We start from the raw sequence: 16,549 nt of genomic DNA, 5'->3' as shown, positions 1-16,549 counted from the left end.
AATGGGTACAATTCGTTTCTATGGGGGGAAAGCTAGATTTTGCTACAGCTGCCATAAGAGCAATCTCTGCCATCCAATTGTGAGAATAGCATGGATCATGCCTACTCCCACACACACTTCCATTGCCAATACCAACCAGCTTACTAAAAACTGTTAAGAATATACTTGTGTCCTACTATATGATGATGCCATGAATGTAATGTCCATTTAGTTCAGATTGCTGGAGTTTTCCTGAAGTTGTCCAGTGTGGATAGTGCATGAAAGCTATTTAAGATTAATCTTACTTTGTTTTCTTCACTGAATTTTAGTTTTAATGCTTTAATCCTGGGAAACAGTTCCTAAATATCAGGTCCTCTGGATTTTTACAACTGCTTTACTGGCTAAAAACTCTGTCTTGTAATAATGGAAGTCCCAAAGTTTCCCTTCAGTGGAGCTTTGGGTTAGCAATGCAGATGATCTCCCTTTGCACTAAGGGGAAAAAATCCCTTATAATTAGTAAGACGATCCTGAAACCTTTATGTGAATATAGCAAAAGTATTAGCTCTATAATTTACCAGATGTCTTCTTCTGGTGCAAAATCTTTTACCTGTCTTCTTTTGCCACTCTCTCATTTCAGTTCATATTCCACCTGTTCTTGTTTTTCTTAATGTTATTCTTATTCACATGCTAGTGTGGTTACAAACTCTTCTTACTGTTTGTCTCTCTAAGTCAAAATAAAGAAGAGGGTGGGTGTATTATGTGAAGAACCTCTGCCACTTAACTATCATCATAATCTTCATCATCTTTATCATCTTCAGTTTCTACAGGATGATATAAGAAGCACAATGGGGCCTCCTGACCGTGCAGCCACACTAATTTAAATTCCATCCAGTTTATATAGATTTACTAGATTTTGTTTCTATAGCAAAGCAGATTGAACTTAGTCATCCTTATTGAATTTATAGCAAAAATGTGCTCGGATAGCTGTGAACAGCTCCCCTGTGTCTTCAATGTCAAGCTGTATAACACATCAGTTTGACCGGGCTGAAGCCAGCAAAGATAGAAATACCTATATGCCTTGCTGCCCAAATTGAGATGTTCAAGTGCTGAAAAATAGTTGCTTGAGGACAAGAGAAACACAGTCTTGTCCAGTGATGAAATTTTCTTAAAATTTCATCACTGCCAAAATCAGTAGTACCAGCTTAACACAGTCTAGTGTGCTCAGAAATTCTTCTGCATAAGCATTCTTATGTAAGTGTTCTGTATGATCACTCTGGCACAAATTGGGAGACACATTTCTCTTATAGACATAAGTGCAGTCTCCAAAGTACCATAAGCAGAAGGAGAAGATATTCTGAGATAAATTGAGCCAGTTACTAGAAACCGATATTCTACTCCTTACCAAGCCACTACAGCAAGCCCAAGCTGTACTTAGGTTACTTCCCTCCACCACCCAAAGACTACTTACTATATCTACCAAACTGAGTCATATTTGCTCACAAAGAATGAAATAACATGATCAGGGCCACCTTATACTTCCTAAAACTGGAAAGGGGAAGAAGTCGCTCAGGCATCCAACTTGAGGTCTGGTGACCATTTTGGATCAGAGGAGAGAATGAACCAGGTGAGGATCTGCAAGTACAGCTGGACAAGTTACTATTCAGTTTGTTTGATGATGACGTAGCTAAAGGGGCAATGTAAGCATTGCACATACAAGGCATCCCACTAGATGGGTATGCAGCTAGACCTCACAATCATCAGCTGTCTAACAGACAATTAAGATGTCACTGATGTGCAAGGAAATGTGAGAAGTGTTGCAGAGCAGCCTGAGCCCAAGGTGACCATTTAGAATTCCCTTTTGGTTACCAGCAGATGAATGGCATAATTCTGGACAACTTCAAATCAAGCTATTATGAACATGGTACATGTTCTCCAAGCCGTATCCCTCACTTACATAAGTCTATGGGACCCTTTCGCAACTTCCTTATCCTCCAGGACTGTTCCTGCATTTTCTAGCCATTTTCATAAAGTTGTTCATAATAAAGAAAGTAAGGTATTCAATTGAAAAAACCTGGTGAAAGGCTGCAGATCTACTCTGCTGCAGCTATTCTACAGAACCACCTTGTGGGTTGGTCAATAGAATCTATTGAAAGGCAGAAAAAGAGAATCTTTCGGGGGGAACGAAAGGATGCTTTTTTTCTCCCATAAGGAGACAACAGAAGAAGTAGCTTCAGTGAAGCAGTGGGTTAAGCCCCTCATGTAAAGAATTAATGTGAAGTTCAGAATTTAATAGACAAATTCTGCTGAATCCAATGACAAGATTTAAAGAAAAGAAATCAGCATGATTTTCAGGACTATGTTTACTAATCATTGAGGTTATTTTTTAAACCTGGAGTATTGTGGGATTGTGGGAATCAGAATATTAATTATAATACATTGGAATCATTATGTGGTATTCCCATTGATACTGATGTTTAATGATACTTCATAAAGAGAATATTGTTCATTGAACCACAATCTGGCACCACAACTGTGAAGGCTCTTGGCCAAAACAAATTTTACTTTAAATGTGTGTCTAGAAAATATGTCTTCTTTTCATTTTTATGCTATACTAAGTGGAGAAGGTGGGTATAATATGGATCTTAAAAGCCTCCAGTCCTTCATGCTAGTATCATAGTCAAGGTGCCTACTCAAAAGTAAAAACAAAAACAAGCTATAGCTGCTAAACATGCATTTAAAGTAATGTCTGTCTTGGCTCTCTGTCCTTTATACTCACCTTGCCAGATACCAGAGTCATCATGAGTACAGAGCAGAACTTCTGATGTTGACTGCCATGCACAGAAGGGGACTTATGGGAGAAGGCAAAGCTTCTAAGCGCTAAGCAGTTTAGCACTTTAAAGCAAAGAACCAGCACCCTGATATGAGCCCAGAAATGAACAGATGACCACTAAAGATACGATGGAGCGACACAGTGAGTAATATGCTAAATCTAGCCAACCCCAAGAACACTTTGGGATGTGCTGGTATTCCGGGATGCTTTTCAAGTGCAGCCACACATAAAGGACAATAGTCACATATGGAGATTCCTTATACCTAAATGGACATGGTCAGTTCTGACCAATTTAGAAAACATCACAGCTGGTGTACCAGGAGATACCAGCAAAGCAGGTCCCCCTGTCACTGTTGCCATCTGAGCAGCCATACTGGACCCGTAAGTCTGTGTGAAATTCTTCCTATTGTAGGCTGTATACCCATCCCTAAATGGAATGACCTACCAAACAACAGCACTTGCCAGCCATAACCTCTGCGACAAAACACAAATTATGTGATTAGAAGCCTTGTCTTCTTTCATTTTTACTCTAGAATAGATACAGGGAGCATGAGATGAATCTAAGAAGGCACCCATGCAGGGCTCATGTTGTATTCGGTTGCCATGCTCCTAAGTATATTAGTGGAATTTGATGTCAGGAAAGAAAATACAGGACATCAAAATGTTCATGTTATAGTCAGTGGCACTTGCAAGGGAAGAGATGCCACCAAGTCTCTCCTGGTAATATAACCATGATCCCAACACTTTTAAATTCTCATCTCAGCTGGTTTCCAGAAAAGAAAATGAGCCTACCTGTGAGGAAATTTACAGGAAGAACTTGTGTGGGGAAATTTACAGGAAGAACTTGTGTGCTTAAGAAGAAGTCAAAGGCCTGCCCATTTATCATGTTTTCCTTGAAGTTACCTTCTTGCTCAACAATGTCCATTCTCTGAGCATGCACAGAATTGGGACCATGTATCTTCTAAGATAACATCCAGTTCTGTCCTGAGATGACACTAACTGAAAGTTCAAAGCATCTGTTTTTAAGTTTGCATTGTTGTGTGCATTTCCCTGGTTAGTTTTTTGTTCATTCACCTTTTCATTCATTTGTTTGTCCAACTAATGATTCTAAAAGAAAATACTCTGAAAATGTACATCAACATTTTCTGAAGACAGAGAAACATCTACTCAGAAGGCGTGCATAAGATGGGTCAGGATGTGAGGATGCACTTCTGCACCTACTCACTCGGACGTAAGGCCCATAAAGTGAAAAGAACGGAGAGTTGTTTCAACTGTGATGATTAGTAGCTGGACAGGAAGCGTAACGGATTTCCTGCAATTCTCCATTGCATGCAAAATGGCCTTAATCCAACATCAGTGTAGTTAGGATCAGAGCACTAAATGTAAAACAGCATAATGGAAGGGAGGAAGTACCACAATTCATATGCTAAGGTAGATATCTTGGAACAGGTAAGTAATGTGCTCCACATGATATTAAAAATGAGTGTCACACCTGAAATTAGGAAATTAAAATTTCTGCCTCCTAGAATATTTCAAACCAATATTATTACTCATCAGAAAAAAACTACAAAAACACAAAGAACTTTTAACCTAACTTTTAAACTCAATGCAATTGGCATTCAAAATCTTCTAGAAATGCAGGTATAAATAAATGTAATACCTTTGGCTGCTTGGTATGTATGCTGATGTTTGTATTCAAGTTCTTTCTTTTGTATAAGGCATATCTTGTAAGAAAGTATTTGCTAAACAACTGAACTCTAAACTATTATTTCAGTCCATGAAAAATACAGTGATCCCTTGCATCAAATAACTAGAACATACACAGAATATTCTAAATCTAATATTACACAACAGAAAGAAGATTCATTAAATATTTTATCCCATTTTGCAACAGACCATGTGTTATGTAAAGAATTTAAAATGGTACAGTCTCCAAATATTTCCCTTGCTCCATATTTCCTTGAATGTTTTATCTACTTACATTTATTTAAAATTTTTACAAGCGATAGAACATCTGATATATTTACTTCTAACAATATTATACAAACAAGAGTCAAAATCCAGTGAGTAAAACAGATTAAGTTTAAAGTATTATATATTTCAGTGGTGTTTCATATTTATGTTGTGGTTTGACCATGAAGTCGTCTAAAGATCACTTTTATAAACCAGCTTACAGCCATAAATAAATCATTCAGTGAGGTATCACTAAAATGCTAAAATAAGATAAAACATTTGTATGTATATCCTATTTGTTCCTGCAAATTTTTCCTATTAGGAAAAAGTGTTTATCACATTGTTAAAGAAATCTCTTCTCAAATCTGATCTTTTTTTAAAGTGAGCAATTACGACTGCAAACCTTTATTGACCTACCTGGGACTAAGACCCAGTGGGTATTAGTTCTCAATAGCCATTTATAATGTGTGCCCTCAAACACAAAGTTTGCCAACTGATACCAACTGAAATTTACTTAAATGAAATTAATGCTAGCAAAGCAACACATGCTTGTTTAATCTCATTTGCACATATTATTTAAAACATTGCATAATATGCAGTGGTGACATACACCGGGACTTTTTAAGTACAATGCCTCTTTCACACACAGTAAAAGCAGTGCAGTTTCTAAACTCTGATTAGGGTGACATCTGCAAACCTAACAAGCAGCAGAAACAACAGATATGTCTGGGCAACAGAAGTTCCCTTTCAGCACCTGAGACAGCACTCTAAAATCTGGCTAGATCCCTTCACTTGCTTCAGCATACCAACTACTCTGCTGCCATCAACTGATACCCACATCCAAATTCAATATGGCACAGCCAAGCCAAGCCTCATACTGGCTTCTTTTCTTGCTTGCTTGCTTGCTTTCCCTGCACTTCTCAAATCAGAAGTCAACAAGAGATACTTTCCTGGCATCATAAAACATTATGCTGGGAGAGAACAGTATATAACAGTCACCAACATCTCTGACAAAAATGTCCACAGTTACCAACCAATATCTTTGTTTATTTCAGGCACATGCAAAAACTTTGCACCATGTGAAGGAACTGAGTCTGGTTTGTTCCTGTGAAGGGTCTTTCCTCAGTAGTTACCTAATGCCCTGTTGGAAGATCCAACGCCTTCAACACAATGTCCCAAAAAGTGTTCAATTCACTCCAGGACCCTTGCTTTAGGGCAACCAGAACAATCAATACAGAGAAAAGGGGTTTTAAAAATTCCTTAAATCCAGGACCACTCCCATCCCAAACCATTCCATATTGAAACCACCAGAAACCTACTCACCATGTTGACTTCAGACACCATGTCGATACTGGCAATATCTATGTTCATCCCAACATTCACTGGGGGGCCTAATGAAGAATGAGAGATGGCGTCACTTTGCCACACAGTTGCTAGCAACACATTTTCTCTCTTCCAGCAGAAGCCCCCCTTCTCTTACACCCATATGCGGAGCCAAACAGGCATTACTTTATTTCTGTGCCATTTTCCATTTTTACTTTAAAGAAGGTTCAGAGTGCAGACTTAGAAGCCATCCCCCGCCCCATGCTAGGGTCCAAATCTGGATGGGGGCCCCTACTCTGTCTCCAAAGGAAGGAAGGAAGGATTTCTAGACACAGATCTAAAGCATTATCTATTCCGGCCCATCGAATCAAGGACGGACAGAACATACAGTCCACGGAGTAAAAGAGGGACCAAACACCCTACAGAAGAGCTCTCACCTCCAAAATCCGGTCTCAGGCGAATGTCGTAGCCTTTCAGCAATTTATCCACAGTTTCTTTCACGAAGGACATGTTTCCGGGATCGTTCACACTGTGGGGAGAAAATTGGAATTTGAGGGGCAAGCGGGAAGGGCAGGGACGGCGTGAGTGCGGGGAGAAGTCGGGAAAGCGCGTGAAAAAGTGGAGGCGCGCAAGGGGGAAGCGGTGCAAATCCAGAGCGAGGAAAAGGAGGTAAGCGGGGAGAGGGGAGGTGGGAAGGGAGGAAGCAGCGCGGAGCAAGGAAGGGGGGTCGGGCGGGGAAAGCGGCCGGGGAGAGGGGGCAGGAGAGCGCTGGTCAGTTTGGCTCCTGGGCGAGACGCAGCCCTCCCTTCCTCCCGTGTCCCCTCCCCTTCCCTCCCCGCCAGGCGCCGCTGCTACCTCTGGGCGCAACAGACCACGGCGACCAGGACGGGAGCGGAGAAGATGCCGAAGAGCCTGCCTCCCCCGAAGCCCCACATCCCTCCGCTCCGGGCTCCAGCGCCGCCGCCGCCCGCCGCCGCCGCCGCGCGCGGTTCCGGCTGCCCGAGAGCCGCCGAGGAAGAGGCGGAGGCGACAGTCCCCGGTCCTTCCCCTCCGCCGCCACGCTCCCCTCCCCGCCGCGCTTCTCTTCCCGGCGCAGGAGGCTGTTGCGAAGCTCCTCGGGAGGAGGACCGCGAGTGAGCAGAGCCTCCCACCCCCTCCCTCCCGCCCGCCCGCCCCGCCGGCGCGCGCGCGCGCGCACGCGAGGAGGAGCCCACCCGGCCGCCTGCCTAGCCAGCCCGGGCGAGGAGCGCTCCGCGCTGCGCCTGCCGCTCACGGCACTGGCCAGCCGCGGCGGCTGCAAGGGGCGCCTCTCCGCCTCTCCCTCCTCCTCCTGCTCTCCTCCTCCTCCACCGCCTGCTCGCCCGAGGAGCCGCTGGCCGGCGCGGGACGCCGTCCATGCCACGCAGCAGCCCGCAGCCCCTGCGCCCGGCCGCGGCCAGCCACCTCGGCAGCCCGCAGCAAGCCGCCCGTCTCCTCCTCCGCCAGCCAGCCGCCCCCGCCGCGCCCGCCTGCCTCTGCCGAGGCGACGGCGCCGACCTCGTTGCGCGCGCTCGGGCGCGAGCCGGCCCGGGGAAGCGGCGAGGGCTGAGCCCGGCGCGCGGGGCCGGGGCGGGCGGCAGCCACAGGTGACGCTTCCGCGGGGGCGCCGGCGGGAGCGCTCCGGGGGGCGGCCGCCCGTGCTCGCGCTCCGGCGGGGGCGCGGCGGCTCGCGGGGGCCGGGAGACGGGGGCGCACGGAGGCCCGCGGCGAGCAGCTGCTGGGCCTTGGCCGGTGGGCGGGCGGATGGACGGACGGGAGTCCCATCCGCGTCACTGGCTTCGTCTTCGCGGCCTTGCTAGCTGCGGGGGGCGGCTCGCTAGGCGCTCGCGGTTGCCCGAGGGGCGCCTCGCCACCGTGCAGACGCGCGCCGGTGGGCTGCAGGATGTGGTCCTAAGAAACTCTTTCGCGACATCTGCTGAGATGTCTGTTTCCTTCCTCCAGGGGAGGCTGGGGACTCCTCCGTCAGTGGCAGCCCTCGTTCGGTTGGCGGAGCTCTCCGTGGTGCTGAACGCCAACTCTGAATTAGCTTTGGCACGACGGAGTACCATGGATAGCTCTTCTAGAGCTCAGAATAAGCGCCGTGATGGATAAGGGGCCCCACTGGAGTCACGAAGCTCCCCTGTCTCCCGTCTTACCCTGCTTTTCTCAGAAGCTTGCATCGGCGTGCAATAATAAACCCCTACAAAACAGCAGCAATTTCCCCAGTGGGGCAATTAGTGTGAGGACTGGGCCCATTTTTCCCTGCAAAAGAGCCTTCTAGGGATAAGGAAACAGATGCTGACTCAGATGTGGAGGAGGAATCTGAATCTGCAGCTGAGATGCCAAGGCCGGTGGACCCACACATAAAGGTAGTAGTTAGAAGTCACTCCACTGCAAACACTGTGAGGACAGATAGTGAACCTCCTAATGAGGAGGGTGGTTCAGCCATCACTAAGCCAAGGGTTCGGTGTCAGCTCAAGAAGGCTGACCAGCTGAGAAATGTCAAGAGTCTGGCCCTCAGGCAAAAGGATTACCTTAGAAGTGGCTCTGGATATTATGAATGGCAGAGAGGAACGGTATTCCATTTGGAAGCAGCTTCTCACTAATAGGTCACAGTCCTTTAATGGCTAGGATCTCACAGAGCTTGTTTCATTTGTTACTGACTTCTGCAATATGCTTCTAGTTCTAGCACCATGGACCTTATAGAGATCCAGGCTTTTCTAACCCTTATTGTAACCTGACATTCAGCCTTAATGAATACAATAAAATTTTAAAATGTATTTACAATAAAATCTCTCTCCATCCAGATGCATTGCCAAAAGGCAATACTGTGGGTCTTCTTGTTGACTGCTCACTCTGCCTGCCTGATCTAGATTAGTTCCACATCTCTGGAGCTGTACAGTGAACTAGGCTTTTAAACCCCATCTGTACCTGGAGTTGAACCTTAATCCCATCATGGAGGTAAAATCTAGACAGATGCTCAAGGCCATCACTCAACAGGAACATCTTTGAACATTCCATCTAGATGGAGAAGTACCATGTCAGTGCTATGCGTAGCAAGTATTCCCTGAGAACAGAATATGGGCTTCTGCTGTCCAGATGGAAAAATATTTTACTCCCATGTTAGGATTAGGGTTAAGGTTCAGGTCGCAGTTATGGCTGGATGGTGAGGATAAACCAGAGAGGAGGAGAAATATGTAAACTGTCTTGGGTTTCTTGCAGGAAAAAGGCAGGATATAAATATAATAAAATAAATAATAATATTGAAGTATAAAGATTAATAATATTGAAGTATCAGCAGCAATAGGGCAACAGATTGAAGATTAAATGGAAGAAGAAGGTTAAACCATGGCATCTAAATGTATATAGTGAAGATACCATATGGATTTTGCTAGGAAGGACATTCTACAGAGAGGGACCACTACACAGAAGGCTATCTCCCCTGTAGCCTCCATGTTGTGGGTGGCATTATATGTGTAAGCACTTCACATGATTAAGTTGGGAAGCAAGGCCCAGATCCTGCAGTTAAACATTTTCCTACATCTGGCATGGACACCAGTATTTGCAGTGTAACTTATCTGCACAGAGATCTACATGGATAGGCGTTTCTCCTGCAGATGTTTAATGGTAGAAACTCCCATGAGCCACTTTAATCATGCACAGCATTCTTCAAATATGCAATACATGAATTGGGAATTTGCAGTTACATTCTTTAAAAAAATCTTTAAATAGCAGCTTATTGGTGAGGAAACATCAGGGTAGCAGCACTGGGAGAAGTGGGTTTGTTTAACCCTTTCTTCTTTTACTGCAGTCTAGATGGAAATTATCTTCCCAGAACTGCTTTTTGGCAGAGGAGGAAAATTGGCCACCACATTCAATAGTCTGATTTTAAAAACAGAGTAGCTAGTCACAGAATGCTGCTTGAAATAAATATGTGTTCAGGAGGTACGGACAGCAAGAGAGGGCTGAGGTCCTCCTGACCACCAGAGGCAAGAAGTTCTATAGGAATAGCTTCTCTTGGGGAAAACACAAGTGGGCTACAAATTGAATGTGATATCACTTAACCGCCCCCCCCCCAAATCTGTGAATAAGGCAGCATGATTACATGACTAAAGCCCTAGCTTGATTGATCTAGCCTTCCCCATGCTTCATATCTCAAAAGGGATAATTGCAGAACCTCTTTGGCCACCCTCTTCTTCCTCATTTCAAGAGGCTGAAGCAGCTTCCCTGTAAGGAAAGATTTGGGGCTTTGTCATTTAAGAAAACAGTCAAGTAAATGGGGCCATGACAAAGATGTGCAAAATTATGCTTAGTTTGGAAGGTGTGGATAGGAGAAAGTGTTTCTTCCTTTCTCACAACAGTATAACCTGGTGGTAATTGAATAAAACTAGATAGCGGAAGATTCAGGACAGATACTCGTAATAGGAAGACCTACTTTATACATCACAAGGGATAAAAGGATTTTATTAAATCTGTTCTGTGTTTCATACTTTATGGGGTATCATTCATTCTGCCATCCAGTCCTTGATGGAACTGGATCTGTTTTTAAACCAGAATTTCATTCCATGTGTACTAATTCACATTAGCGCTAATTTGTATTAGGGCTAATTCATGTTGGTTCAAGTGTGCATTAGTGCTAATTAATGTGCACTGGTTAACACCACTTAGCACTAATACAAATTAGTTCAAGTTTCTCCCCAATGAAAAACCAGTACACAAGTCTGTGGCATCCATGTGACTAGGAAAAAGCTGTTCCACTACAGAATCCAGAGGTTTGAATTCACAGAAATCCAAGCACTTTTGAATGCAGTTGCCCCTGCATTCTTGTACAACTAAATAAACTATGGAATTTGCCACCAAGTTGGTTGCCTTTTAAAGACAGGCACATTTGTGGAGAATAAGGCTAGCAATGGTCACTGGTCATAACCAGCAGGTATTAACCCCAGTATCACTTATTGGTATGCCTCCGAATGTCAATTGCTTGGAACATGATAAGGCTAGATGAGCAATGTGATCTTCTTGTGTTCATACATATTCAGGTTCCTCTGAAAGTCTACAATGCATTGTTTCTTGAACTGATTTATTTTAAAATTAGATTAGCTTATTAAGGAAATATACATCAGACACTGTGCATCTGAGTAACGCCCTATATAGGCCAATTGGAAGGAAATGTAAGGTGTGAACAAATCAACACTTGTGTAAAATCTGTTATTAATCTAATTAGGGTTATTTCATCAAGTTAGATAGAAACTTCACAGCAAAGCTATTTGTTGATAGCCCATGAGAGGAAGAAAATTAATTTATTATGGATATGGAACATTTACTTGCTACTGCAGATTCTTATTTCTATGTTATGCTTTACTTATTTGAAAGGGTCATAATGTATTAAATCTTCTTTGAACACAAGGTAGTTCTAGACAGCAGAATATGGGAAAAGATTATATAAGAAGAAACCAGAATATTTTTTTAACTTATTCAAAATTATTTCAGGACACCTGTAAGAATAAAACCATCTGAGAAGATTTCAATTTGGGAACACTAAATCTTGCTTCTTCATAATCCAAGCTGCCTATCCTCCCAACTCTCCTCACCCCCCACAAATTGGCAGGTGTTGCCAATTGACAAATTTGACAAACTGGCTAAATTTATCAGGGCCATGCTAAGTTGCATGCAGTTTTGGGTTCAACAAGAAATTAAAAGCATGGCCTGCAATTTCAGGAACAAGGAATACACAACAAGTACATTATTACAGATTTCAGTGGTGAAGTAGAAAACATTAAATGCTATGGTGTGGAGCAGGATCTTGTACTGGGAAGGTTGCAAAGGTTGAAGGTTACAGTCAATATTCCACTGTAAAGCAAAAACAAAGTCCAAAGTCAAAAAACCAAAACCAGCATTTCTTCATGGCTTTTGTTATGACTGTGTTTTGTTTTGGTATCTCATACCAACGTGATCAATAAAAGTCAATTCCTTTTAAACAAAGGTGTATGTGTTTCTAGCTTGCCTTTTTGGTAAGAGATGGATTTAGGTTGCAAATGTTCCTGTGCACACTGACCCAAAAGTAAGACTCAATGAACATGGTGGGATTTATAATAATTCCCAGGTTCAACTTACCTCTGAGTAAATCTGTTTAGGATTGCCCATATTTTTGCTATAGTTCAGGTTGCAGCTGTCAACAGCCAGGTAAGTGTTTAATGTTCTGGACATCAGTCTAAGTTGCATCCCTGTGTCAAGAAGGTGCCAACCCTCAAGTTTGCCCTGCTTTTCATGCCTCAAGCAGATTATCCATCTCTTCAAACAGAAAAACAAATTGGCATATGTGCCTTCACCTTACATCCTTCATTTTAAACAAAAACATTTTGAAACCATTGCAGAAGTATCTGGAAACTGTGGGGAAATACTGTGGTAGGAACACTAGCCGAAAGACATCTGCCTTACCTGGCTTTTCTCCACCTTGATCTGAACCATGGCAGAACTTCCCCAGCTCATCACCACCCACCAGAGCGTTTTTAAGTCAGTGATCTCTCTGTCAAACTGCTTCTGGCCCTCTTAAAATGTTATGCCTGTGTTCACCTTTTCCTTTTAAAGGGTATAATCCAGTCAAAGTAAGCTCTGTTAAATCCTTTTGATTTCAAAGGGGAGGGAGCTAAGCACATGTTTTTAGAACCTTTGATTTCAAAGGGTGTGTTAAAGAGCTTAGCTTTAAAAAAAAAAACAAAAACCCTATCCCACCCTTCTACTGCCTTTGCATTACTCAGTGTGGCTTAGAATGCTTTAGAATCACAATATAATAAAATAAAATTCATTAGAACACAACACAAGCAGATACCACAAATAAACATAACTTTAACATGAAGCAGCTTATTCTTAGCAGCCAATATTCTGCCAGAATAAAAATGCCTTTCCCAGCTGGTGGAAAAGAGCCAAATATTCTTCATGGACTAGCTATTCCACAATAGTGCTATAGCCACTGAGAAGGCCGTATCTTTTATTGTCATCAACTATATCTCTACCCTAGGTGGGACACACAGAAAACCCTCTCCTCCTGATTTCAGGGAGTGAGCAGGACTATATGGGAGAAGACTATCCTCAGGTATCCTCCATCCAAGCCATTTATAGGACTTGAACCACTAATACCTTGCACTGTGACTGGAAGCTAATGGACAACCAATTGCAGTAGCTGCAGGACGGGTGTGACAGGGTTCCAATGGTCTGAACCCGTAAGTATCTTTGCAGGTGCTCTCTTGACCAATTGCAGCAGGTGAAGGCTTTTTAAAGGTATTCTCATATAAAGCACATTGCAATAATCCAACCTGGATGTAACCTAAGTCGGATGTCCTCAGGGACAGGTGCAACTTCTACACCAAGCTCAGCTGTGCAAAGGTGTACATGGCTACAGCCACCACCTTCTCTTCCAACAGTATAGCTGAGTCTGGAAGAATTCCCACACTGTGAATCAGATTCTTCAAGGGCAATTCTAATACCCTTCCTTCAAAGACCTTCTTTTCCTGAATAGGAGCATTCAAGATTAACTTTCTTTAGACCTATTCTAGCCTATTAACTACCTTTTGGCACTGATTCAGAACTTCAATGGATTCCTTAGTATTAGATAAAAAGGGGAAACATCTCACTTGTGTGTGGGTGACAACGCACTCCAGGTGCCTGGATGAGCAGGCCCAGTGGTTCTATGTAGATGTTAATAATGCTGGACACAATGCTGATCCTTGTAGGACATCACAGGCCATTACTAAGGAATTCAATGGAATTCCCTCAAGAAGATTCCAGAATCACGATGCTAATGTACAGCTTTTAAACAAATAATAATAATAATAATAATAATAATAATAATAATAGTAATATAATTAGTTGATCTGAATACATTGCCTGCTAGACAATTTAGAAGTATACTATGGCCAATTTATTTGCAAAGTCTGGTGTCCCTTAGTTGTACTGAGAATAATTCAATATGTCTGTATAAAGTCTCTAATAAAAGGTCATTTTATGCACACAATCACTGTAATGAACAAATGTGATTGAGCACAGGAGCCCTACTGGGTTAGACCAAACATCCAACCATCTAGCCCAGCATTCTGTTCACACACTGGCCAGCCAGTGGAGTGGGAAAACTGCACACCTGAGTGTAGGAGCATCTTCTCTCTCATGTTCCCCAGCAAATGGCTCTCAGAGGCATCCTGAGTCTGTTCCTTGATGTAGAATAGTAGCCCTTAGCTACTACTAAGGGATACTATTCTATCTTCCATAATTTTGTATAAACCCTTTCTGAGATTTTCCTCCTCCAGCTGGGACCCCACACTACCCCTTGTGGCAGTAAAGCCCATAGCTTGACCATGCACTGCACTCAGTTGGCTAGGAAGAAGGACATCTCTGGCCTGCCCTGAATTTCCCACCAATCAACTTCATGCAATTACTGCAAGGCTCTACTATTACGAGAGACCAAGAAGAATGTCTTCCCAGCTACTCTGAAGGGAACATGGAAATGCAAAGGAATCCTTACTCCTGCATTATGTGTTCATCATAAACACACAAGCAGGAGCCAAGGATATATCCTAGCAGCTGCAATAACTAATCAATAGCTAGATTGCACCCCTAGTATGCTCCAGAATAAATACCAGTGTTATTTTTTTTCAGATATTAATGAAGGGATTTGAGTATTCATTCTAAGACCCTATGCTCATCAAGCTTGGATGAACAGAGGAAAAGGATAGACAGCAACATTTATTTATGTATATTGCAGCTTTTAAACAGGTGTGTGTTTCCCAGAAACCCTTTAGTGCATGGTATCTTTTGCATTAGCAAATGGAAACTGCAGGCCCAAAAATAAAGTCCCATGGTGCTAAGAACTGCCAGTCACCAGTACAAGGATGTAGTGAAGAGGGCTCTCAGGGGGTCAGAGTGCCCCACTTATTTTGGAAGGGGCCCTTGGGAGGGTGCTGGATTCCTGAAGGGAGGGTCACTGTCCTTTCCCCACTACTTCTCAAGAGACTTAATCTTGCTGGTCCATGGCCGGCAGCTGCCACTGAACTGAAGTCCTGAATTTAACAAGTAAAGAACAAGGATATTTTTTCAACACTTCCCAACAATATCTGGGAACTACCTATCTAGAGAGGCCTGCCAGATATGCAGATGATCATAACTGGAGTATATCCACTGGAATCAATGGGAATACTTAGCCCTGATTTCTGATCGCCTTAAGTTCCTCTTACTTTAGTTAAGCTACTTTATGTGTGATTCAGTGTGAGCACAATAATTGATTATTGGATATTGCGAGAAACTGGAACCCCTAAACTATGGACTCTGGACTAATGGAGGATCTCCCACACCTATGCACACACAAAGTCAGTGGTTGCAGAGGCCACAGAACATTAAAAGAACCCAAACAGTGATTGTCAATCCAGACTGCTGCTCTTGGGAGAATATAACTACATATGTTTCTATAAGTGTGGGTAAGTAGTGCCCGAGCTTCTTTTTTCCTCTTCCTTCCCTCTTGTATATCATGTTTTTAGACTATAAGCCTGTGGGCAGGCACTGCCTTGTTAATTCCACATAAACCACTCTGGGAGCTTTGTGGCTGAAGGGTGGGGTATGGATGTAATTTTTAAAAATCATTCATTCATAATAAATAAGATAAGAAGAAATAACTTCTAGAAGCTGTCATTGTTTCACCTCAGAAGGAGATACCCTCACCTTGCATTCATTACTCAACAGAAATTCAAAGTGGCAAAGCTCATTTTTACAGCAGAATCATAGGTTGCCTAATCTTGGAAGTGGGCGTGGCTCCAATGGGGACGTGGCTCTGCTGGGGGCACAGCTCTACCTATCACGAAGGGACCCCCTGGTTCTAAATTTGCCACTACACCACTGCACCAATGCTAAGGCTAAAGAACGACAGATGATGTACGAACTGTGCCAATAAAACTGGAGACAGTTATGTCCCTCTAAAAGATGGCAGTATTGATAAAATATAAATGTTTTGCAATTGTTTGAGTGCTAAGTAGAGGAGGCAACTGCAAGTGACATTCTGTGGCAGCCCTCCAAAGATCTCTTCTCAAAGTGGCTCTCCAGAAAAAGAGGGTTTGCTGGTCAGGGTCTTGCATTTTAAATCTGTTCTATTTGATGTTGTATTTGCATATTGAATCTGTTCTACTTGTTGTATTTCAGCTTTACATTTTTACCAGTTTCTGTTACTTTATGGCAACTTCATGATCATCAAAGAACACTGCATTTGTTTTCCAGTTCTAGGAAATTAATCAGTGGCATAATTGTATACTGTGATCATTAACATGGAATTTTCTACTGCAGACTTCCTGCCCTCTTGAGCATATGGTAAGGCAGGTGTCAGTATCATAGTTTCATTACATAGACTATTCCTGTATATGTGGAATGGAACTGTGGCTCTGAATGCATTTATGGACACATAAAGAACCC

The 16,549-nt window shown here is 43.1% G+C and overlaps 1 protein-coding gene across 1 annotated transcript in view; it reads right to left on the bottom strand.

The window, feature by feature from the left end:
- The window catches only part of GABRB3 (gamma-aminobutyric acid type A receptor subunit beta3), a 99,028-nt gene extending 91,874 nt beyond the window's left edge, over positions 1-7,154 (bottom strand). Inside the window, exons 1-3 of the mRNA XM_044449849.1 lie at positions 6,941-7,154; positions 6,523-6,614; positions 6,086-6,153 (exon numbers count right to left, since the gene is read on the bottom strand). Coding sequence (XP_044305784.1) covers positions 6,086-6,153; positions 6,523-6,614; positions 6,941-7,020 — 240 coding nt within the window. The 5' untranslated portion in view covers positions 7,021-7,154. The remainder of the gene's footprint in view (positions 1-6,085; positions 6,154-6,522; positions 6,615-6,940) is intronic.
- Between the last annotated feature and the right edge of the window lie 9,395 nt (positions 7,155-16,549).

The sequence above is a fragment of the Varanus komodoensis genome, unplaced genomic scaffold, assembly GCF_004798865.1.
Source record: "Varanus komodoensis strain SLA01 unplaced genomic scaffold, ASM479886v1 scaffold1, whole genome shotgun sequence".
NCBI classification, from domain to species: domain Eukaryota; kingdom Metazoa; phylum Chordata; class Lepidosauria; order Squamata; family Varanidae; genus Varanus; species Varanus komodoensis.
Note: the sequence above shows the minus strand (reverse complement) of the source record. Positions and strands in the feature narration are given on the sequence as shown.